The 9,785-nt window shown below is 37.3% G+C and overlaps 1 protein-coding gene across 1 annotated transcript; it reads right to left on the minus strand.

Annotated features, from left to right (window-relative positions):
- Positions 1 to 1,587: 1,587 nt before the first annotated feature.
- Positions 1,588 to 8,833, minus strand: LOC139722014 (cubilin-like). The gene is made up of 8 exons (XM_071633344.1): positions 8,811 to 8,833; positions 8,085 to 8,353; positions 7,531 to 7,702; positions 6,820 to 7,013; positions 4,977 to 5,153; positions 3,350 to 3,490; positions 2,275 to 2,622; positions 1,588 to 1,760 (listed from the first exon to the last, which is right to left on the minus strand). The coding sequence occupies exons 1-8, from the start codon at positions 8,831 to 8,833 to the stop codon at positions 1,588 to 1,590; spliced, it is 1,497 nt and encodes a 498-aa protein (XP_071489445.1).
- Between the last annotated feature and the right edge of the window lie 952 nt (positions 8,834 to 9,785).

The following is a 9,785-nucleotide window of genomic DNA, read 5'->3' on the forward strand; positions in this document are numbered from 1 at the left end:
TTGGTTTACTGAAAGAGGGGACGATATGCGCTGTTGCTATCAGGAGACCAACATTAGTTACAGATTTATATAAGTTATTTGTTTTTAGTTCATATTTGAAATATACTGTAATAAAATGTACTTCTTTAAGTTTGCTTTAAATGAAAACAAGGAGGCACACTGTTTCAACTCCTCAGGAAGAGTGTTCCATGTATCCGGACCTTGATGTCTAATCGACTTTTGAGCAAGTAAAAGCTTTGGATTACTTAAGTGAAAATCATGGGAACGACGGGTAGGGTATGAGTGAATATGGTCATTGGTTACTAGGGTATTATGAAAAAATGGTAATGCATTTCGAGTGTGTTTATACATAAATATGGCAGTTAGGTATAAATGTATATCATGGGCCTTCAAAGTTTTTAGGCGATAAAATATGGGGTCAGTGTGAGCCAAAAAATGTGAATGTGTGCATATACGAAGAGCCTTTTTCTGGAGAAGAAAAATTGTGTTCAATTTTGTTTTGCTACTGTTGCCCCATACAATATTACAGTACATTACATATGGTAAAAATAAAGTGTTGTATAACATAATTAAAGTTTGATCATTAATCAAATATTTTATTCTTCTTAAAACACCAGTTGCTTTAGATATTGCTGTTGTAATATTCTGAACATGAGTATTCCAAGTTAGATTGCTATCTAGGGTTACTCCTAGGAACTTGGTTGAATGTTTCTCAGCAATGTTTATATCATCAATAAAAATACTTTGAGGAAGGGTGGGTTGGGATTGCAACGTATGAAAGTGTATAAAACATGTCTTATCAATATTCAATGAAAGCTTATTACTTCTAAACCACTTCGAGATGTTGCTTAATTCCGTATTTAATGTGTCAACCAGTGTTACAATGTCCTTGTGGGAATAAAAAACATTGGTGTCGTCTGCAAATAAGATGAAATTTAAACGAGGAGAGGAGTTGATAATATCATTGATATAAATCAAAAAGAGTAGGGGCCCAAGGATAGATCCCTGAGGGACACCGCATGACACGTTTGAATATGTTGAGTGAGTGAATTTAAATACAACATATTGTTTTCGATGACTTAGATAACTTCTGAACCACGACAGAGTAATCCCTCTCACACCATAGTTATATAATTTTTCAAGTAAAATATCATGATCAATAGTGTCAAACGCTTTACTAAGGTCCATAAAAACTCCAATTATGTGCTCCTTTTTAGAAAGCGCATCAATAATATTATCAACAGATTTAATTAGATTTAATTATATATATAAGTTGAGAAGGGATACTTAACACCCCAAAAAATCATCACCTTCATAGAGAGAACGATCCATAAAAAATGATATATAGACCAATAAAGATACAATTATGGATATACAAATGGATAAAAAGATAGAAAAAATAGCATAATCGAAAGAGAACGGATATGACAATGTGGACAGAAAGAGACATAATATATGCAAACATACACATACATAAACATATATAGTTTTGTTAATTTCATGTAGAAGTAGATATGACATATAAAGTTTATACAACAACAACAAACGCAATTATAGAAATGATGGCAAAAAAAAGATCAGGTTGTCCTATCTCACTTTGATCGTTTCCGTGTGGATGCTGGTAGCCTTAGGCATCCATGACGACCGACCATGCAGTCTTGCATGGCTTGGTGAATGTGCACCATCTTTCTGACTAGTTGCAGTGAGGCTAACGTCTGGTATCCATCCACGTTCCACTCCCAGAGGGATTAAGCAGTAACCTAGGTAACGGGAGGATGAGGATTCGCAGACATATTGGCCCGGTTAAACGTTTGATGTTTATGTTATGCAAATCAGATACGTAGTTGTGTGTGAGTGTGTGTTTGAGTGTGTGTGTGTGGTTTTTGTTTTGTTTTTTTGTTTTGTTTTTTGTTGTTGTTGTTGTTGTTTTTTACAAGAGCTGTGTATTTTGTTTTGTCTTCTGTCCACAGGAGAGTCTCATCTCGAACTCAACACCGTAAAGATAGTCTATTAAATCCCAGTCTCCCGATAGTTAAAAAATGAATCTATCTTTGCGGCCCCTCTTTCCTTCAGCATCCCCTCCAGCCAAACCTGCCTGTTGGTTTTATCATAGAAAAAATAATAAGTGATCTCCATACCTGAAATTCCAAGAAAATTGATGTTTGTGACGTCACACGATTCAATTGACAATCTGTGGTGGATGCATAACCCTATATTATTGTGACTCTGTAAAGACCAATGACCAGAGTCATAAAATTCGTCAAACAATTTTACCTCCACCAATGACCGACCGAATCTCCAGGTCGAATCCACTTCCATACCCAGTGGAGTCTGACGTGAATCGCATCCAAGCCCTCTTTCTAGCCCACACGGCAAAGTCGGAAGGCACACCGCGTCCCGTGAATCGCTGTAAGATACTGTCGGTCGCGTCTGGCTGATTGCCTTGGCCGATGACCAACTGGTCACCTTCATCGTCGAGATCGAACATCACGAAATGCAGCAGTATGCCGAACCCATATGGTGCCATAATGCGCCACGTGATGTGGGCGTTGTTCTCATAGGACATTGGGAAACTTGGCGAAGTTAACTGGTAGGTCTGGTCCGCATCCAAGACAATAGGAGCTGAAGGAGAACGTATGGAGTAGGTTGCAAGTACAGAAGGTAGTATATCATGTATCATGTCATCTATGAGCCTGTAGACATTGATGCTCATGTCTTATATATTTGCTGGTTAGGACTTTAAAACATCTTGCCCACTCCTGGTGAGGAAGATATGTTAAACGGTACTGAGCTTTCTTTCTGTCTGATTAAAGGCATAATTACCATTTGCACAAACAAAAAACAAAAACCCAGCATTAGTGCTGTAAAATAGTTCTAAGATGTGAGTTGGGGATAGAAACAACAACTGTAGAAATTTGAATCAGTAAAATGGATGTTAAGTATTGTTAAATATACTGTAATGTGAACAATAGTTGTAATAAAAATGCTTCCCGACTAAACCATCTACAGTTATGGTTTATTGAGAAAAATACTGATATCTCCCTATACTTAAGACTTTATTGCGAAAAATTGTACATGGTAGGATGTTTTGTGAAACAACGGACTTACTCTTACGCATCAAATGTGATATCTTAAACATGTTGAAATCACTGCTCCCAAAATTAAACAGAACCTCTAGCCAAGCATGAGCAGGATGACTGAGAAGAAAAGATACTGCAAACCCTTTCACAGATCTGCTTGGCACCTCGTTATGAAAGTGGACTGGAAACAATTTAAAGATCCGGATTGTGTTAAATGTAATGGAAAGCGGTAAGTCAATTTAGGCTTCATTAAAAGTGTCATTACTCACGTGTAAAGGTCGACATCTGTATTTGGAATCCCCTTCCTTTGTTGGCTCGGCCAGACACGAGATTGACCCATAACCCGTTTGTTGAGGTAATCACTTCCGGGTATGAGGTCATTCGTCCATCCCATGTGGCGACAAGTGAAGCTACACAGGAAAATATCAACACAATTATTTAAATGTGAGGGAAATGAGCAAATATCAATGAGTAACTAACAAAGGAAAGACGTATAAGAATCATATAATATATGAGAGACATAAGAAAAAGAAATACTGTGAACGGTATCCACAATACTAAAAGGCTAAAAAGTGCGTGATACTATTACTTAATACATATATGCGTGCATTCATTCGTACATGTGATATACAATTACAAATGTAGATAGATAGAAAGATAGATAAATAGATAGATAGACAGAGATAGAGATATATGCAGAGAGAGGGGGTATTCTATCTATATGTCATATGCAAATTCGACACAAGGTATACCTTCGTTATGTATGACGCCGTCTCCCATTCCCAGTCTATCGTCATCAGGAAGATCGAAATCTAGACAAGTTACACGAATGACGTAACTCTCGGGAGCTGAAAATGTCCAGATCCGTTGAAGATTATTCTGATAATCGCTGATAAAATCGCTAGATGACAAAGTAACCGTAGTATCAGGTGGAATTTTGGTTCCCGGTAAGTCACCTGCACGTTCAAGAAGATAATTGAAAGCAGATTCTACTGTATGGACTTCTCAAGGACTTTTCAATATTGTTAAATATGCAAGCCGTCCAAAACGCATCCTTGGCAAAATTTAATGTTGCTGACTTGCGGAAAACTGTGCCCGTTTAGCATACAGTCATAAACACAGACATAAATGCACACAAACACAAGGGTATGTTTCTTATACTTAAATCACGTTTGATGGTCAAGGCTAATGAGGGTCTCGAAAGTCTTTGTTATTGTACAAGAACGATTTTTATGACTTTTGTTTGTTTGTTTGTTTTTGCGCGTGGAATCATATTTTGATATGCCAAATAAAATGACGATGATACCACACTTTATTTGTTTCGTTGGTCATTCTATTCAAATAAAAATTTCCCCGTCGCTTTGATATTATCTCATTAAATCTATTCTTTATCAATCTAGTGATGTCACCGTTCATCGATTTAGGCCTAAATGAGTGCTATACAGACACTTGACAAGCAATCTTATTTACAGACACCATGCGTATACACATTTTTCATTATACACCCACCTATAAACCAATACAAAGGAATAATATCGATTTACTCCCCACTTTAACACTATCATTAAAAAAAAAGAATCATATACCAAGTTGATGGAAGAGCAATGAGCAAAAAGATATGAAATGGAAAAGGGCTAATACAGATCATTCATAGCTTGTGATTTACATTACTTGCTTATAATTATGTGCTACACTTCTAGATATTTGAATAACTTTCAAACTAACGTTTTATCGGCGTCAGTTCAAGTTCGAATTCTCCGGCAAGCCCTCCAGTGTGCGCATGCGTCACAAATGCGACCCATAATCGATTACTGGCCACCGTCATTTCGCTTGAAGTATTTCTTCCTGTAAGTCGTATACGTAGGGTCTCCCGATCAAGCGGCAACAGTCCAATACCTATCGATACGTATTCGACATCGTTTGGGATGTCGAATCGTAGGAACTGTATCTTGATTACATTATCCTCCGGCGCTGTACAGGTCCAGTAAAGTTCTCTGACTTCGTGTGAGGAGTTGACGAGCCATGTTGGAGTTTCAATCGTAGTTACCAAGTCATTGACCAAGTCGATATCAGCTGTATTATAGAGATTGATGGAAAAATACTGACATACAGTCAACCTCGCCTAAAATCAAATCAAGAGTTACTTACATAAACATACACAAAAGAATTAACACATGCTTGTATTCATTTGGGATAGAATTGTCTTTGACTGATCAAAAACTTCTACTTGTGCGAGGTTGACGTAGACGAGGTTAACTTTGTATTTAGGAAATTACATAATCGAAATTCATATCCGTGAACACATAGCCCTCAGAACACACATAGGATACACATTTACTCCCGATCTCAACTTGCTCAAGGGGCAAAAAAAAAAAAAAAAGTCAGTTCAAGAGGAAGAGCGGAAGGATATGTTATACTGTGTATGTGAAGGGGCAGGAAAGAAGGATAAAGAGAGGAAGAGCGATGGGTTGGAATGATACGGGGTAAGGAAAAGAGAACAAATAATGACATAAGCACACTGCACCATGACGGTTTTTCGAAACTTTTCTATTCACGGCCATCGCGAATGAGTTTACCTTATAGGAAATCGCGAATGAGTTTACCTTATAGGAAAAGATAAAACGTCGTCGTAAAGGCCTACAGTCGAAGTGACGCATATACATAGGTTTTCTACATTGACGTACATGTGTATTTAATATCTTTTCATTTCATTTATGCAGTTTCATTTCAACAAAAATAAAGATGTACATTGCATATTACAGAACATTGCATGCTTTAAAACACAATTTCAAGGTCGAATTCCCATGCAGATAGAATGGTTGGTTGGTCTCTTTGATCAAGGAGGTACTTACTCTCACGAAAGGTAATCATGTCAAACACACAAACACACACACACACACACACACACACACACACACACATATTCTCTCCCTCCCCCCCCCCCTCTCTCTCTCTCTCTCTCTATATATATATATATATATGTATATTTTTGCTAATTTTGTTGAACAGATCAATGCAATTTCTCTATATAGATCGCCAACATTTCTCACATCTCGTTAGACGTAGCAACAGGCAACGGCATTGAATGAAAAAAAAGAAGAAGAAATAATCTTTATACAGTGAATTTCGCATATGCCATTAAAACGTAATTAATGATGCTATTCTTTCAATTTAATATTCATTTTAATATTTCAAACAGTGTATATTGTACAAAGATGCAGTGCATATTGATATCCTATGTTCAACACAATTCAGACATTGCAAATCAAGTCCTTGGCATGTCAGACGACAAAATTGTCATGTTCTGGAAAAAAAATAACGGTTTCTTGAAATGAAAAGGGTCTTTGGTACTTTCTTGATACTTTTATAACATGTAAAGTAAGTGACTTTAAGTCCTAAACAACCACGACAAAATTGTCATGTTCTGTGAAATGTAAACTTAACTTAGATGTCAAGTGCAAGCAAAATAACGCACCAGCTGAAGAACAGTCATGGCTGAAGCAAGTCAAGAAAATTGAAATAAACGGAGCTGAAATGAACTCACCTAAATCATTCAGCGTTAATCCTCTCTACTGAAGCAACACACATCAATACAAGACACATCCGCACCCACGCACATTAATATTTTTTATCTCTCGCTTCAGCTTGGTGACTGGAATACCACAGCACAATCTGACAATAATGAGTGTACTCACATATAACACAGGCGTGTACACACGCGCTGTGTGTCTGAACTTACGGGTGATGCTCGAAATTTCTATCTGGAATCCTTCTCTTGTGTCAGCGTAGTCACTGACAAACATCACCCAGATCCAGTTCGACTTTGATTCTACAGACGTCCGTTGAGTCGTCTGCAGGCTACCAGTGAATGTTGCCAGTATGGTTGCTCGGTTTCCAACGTCTTTCCCATCCCCGATGTAAAGAATATCCTTCCTGATCTCCCCGTAATTTTAGGTCAGGAAAATAATATACAGTCGAATCAGTTCAAATGTGTTGCAGGGAAATAGTGTGCATAGTTTTGATGAGGACGTAATATACCGGTACATTAAAATTTTCGTGTCACAAAGCAGTCTGTGTAACATCATCATACAATGATTAGTTCTCCTATTACCAGTGGCAGTTCTATTTTCTTAAACGAACTGGTATTCAAAATGATTAATATTGGATGGAATGTGTTTACTCAGTAAAGTGAGCTGACATGCACTTCCCTATTACATTGTATAATCATCCCAATTTAATTGGTTTGTCCGTCCCTTTTTTGTGCAGAACAAAAGAAAACCCCATTTAATTGAAATATTTATAGCCTTTTAAGTACATTTTGCCCACTGCTTGCCGATGTTCACAAAGTTCACAAAAGACTAAATGACGCTTTACCGCTATATTAGCTTCAGTGCTCATGGGTTCAAATTATTGCCAAAAAAAATATTAGTGAAAAGTAACACTCTCTCACCCTTCTTCGGTAGTCAAAGACTTGATTTTAACAGCAAAAAAGCTATTCTCCACCGTTTCAAATAGCCGTGTCAGGAGGCTGTTGGCTTCGTACTGTACCGGATACCCCAGTGATTGTATCAATATGGCGTCGCCGCGATCAACAAATCGTTCGTCATTGTTTACGCGTGTACCTGTCAATGACAAACCACAAACCATAAAATCTTACATTTTGATTTGATTTCATTTAATTTATTTCATTTGATTTATGCTTTGTATAACATTTCTCCACAATCCCATATTATTGAGCAATTTTATCCAACATTATACACATACAATATTTGATGGTAGTATAACACAGTAGGTTATTTTGTACAATTTCGACAATCTTTGTATTTCACATAATACATGGGGGGCATTGGGCATTTCATGAAGCATTTTGTCCGACAAAGTTGTCAGACAAATTCGCCCTCAGCCAATCAGATGCAAGGATTTCAGTAGCTTGTAACAGTTTGTCTGAAAAAAGAGGATGTACTCAACCACAAGCTGATGCTTTGTCAGAGTTCAGTTACATACCTTGGAAACAAACTTCAATTGAAAATCCAGAGTAAGAGATCGCACTGTCGGACATGAATTCCAGCCATGTCACGTGACGCATTGTGTTGATTTCAGCAGGGAGGACGCCCCCACTCAGTGAAATTAGTCGACTGTCCTCCCATCCTGACCTGTTGCCGAAGCCCACTTTAAGAAAATCGTAGCCCGGCTCGAGATCGAAGGCAATGAACTTCAGAACGATTTCGCCGGCAACTGGTGCACGAATAACCCAGTTGATGCGCAGGTCGTTGCTATGGTTAACTGGATATCCGGGAGACGTCAGCGTCACGCATGACTGACTCGTTCTTAGAGTTATGGTATGCACAGTTTCACCTATACATGCAATAATTATAAGAGCATAATTTTCTAAGAATTATCAAACATTCCTGCCCACATTTTTTTTTAAATCTGCTCAGTTGTAACCACTTTTATACTTCTGTATCTATGTAGTTATTAGAGTACAATGTATCCTTATACATTTCCACACTGGCATCTGAATTTGGTGTGTTACGAACTGATCCCACAGATCTCACGTTACCAGACAATATCGTGAAAGTTCAATGTACCTTCTGTTTTCTTTTTTTTTTCATTTTGACATCTCCTTTTGTTTTCAAATAATTATATGTACGTAAAATTATATAAGGCTCAGTTTTGTTGTACCTGATTTTTGCAATGACACACTCTTTAGTGTGAGTATATATAACTGACCATCTGTGACGGTATATCGTCATGTTTTATATAGTGGTGCTGGTTATTACAGTTTTCAATTAATTATTCATAGTTTATGGTTATACTGCCTCATAGGTTACCGCCATACCGTGTACTGGTATATTGAAACACACATTTGCTTTAGGTGAATTGCATTGCATTAATTTACTCCAAGTATGCCAGTGAAGCACGCACCGTACACCAATAAGGTAAAAGGCACTTTTGTATAATGAGCACTTACTATTAACCTCGCTACTATACGCTCTAACTTTCATGACAATGCAGTTCAAATCTACTCTCCTCCCTGGAAGCTAAAGAAACCTCGTAAATCTCATCAGTGAGGGATGCATCAAGTAAAATGTTCATGAAGACCTTGACGTTCCTTTCTAGATTTCCTCTTAATTATGTTATCACCTTGACCAGTTTCCAGAGAGAGTTGAAGTTAGTCAATCATTATCTTTACAGGGAATATTTTTTAAAGCTTAACTTGCTGTAGGGTGCTTTTTATAGCTCAATTGGATTTAAAAGAGGAGAAAGAAAGTTCGTTGAAATAAAAAAAAAAAACAACAGACACACACACACATGGCTCTGATCTCATTAGCATTCAAAATTTCCGCTCGTTTCCACGAAACAGCGATATTAGACACAACAGTTATATCTTTTCCTTGTCAAGTGTGACATTGTGCGATGTCAATGTTGCATGAAAGCAGAAAAGGGATTCATTCCTTTCTTATCACTTCTCACGTTTTCTTTTTTTTTTTGATTCCCATTTTAACTGTTCTGAGTGTCGACGTGGAAATTGTTATTGAGAGATCTTTTCTACGAGTCAACGCTAAAAAAAAAAAAAAATGTTATGGAGAGTTTTTGCACAAGCAACAAGAGATAAACATTTTTTTTTGTACTACAGACATCCAAACCCCATCAATCAGATCTCTATACCCTCCCCTTATACCTCCTCCTGTTATATTCCGATTG

Source organism: Diadema antillarum, unplaced genomic scaffold (genome assembly GCF_040938485.1).
Source record: "Diadema antillarum isolate AM-2024a unplaced genomic scaffold, OU_Dant_1.0 scf00000014, whole genome shotgun sequence".
Taxonomy (NCBI): domain Eukaryota; kingdom Metazoa; phylum Echinodermata; class Echinoidea; order Diadematoida; family Diadematidae; genus Diadema; species Diadema antillarum.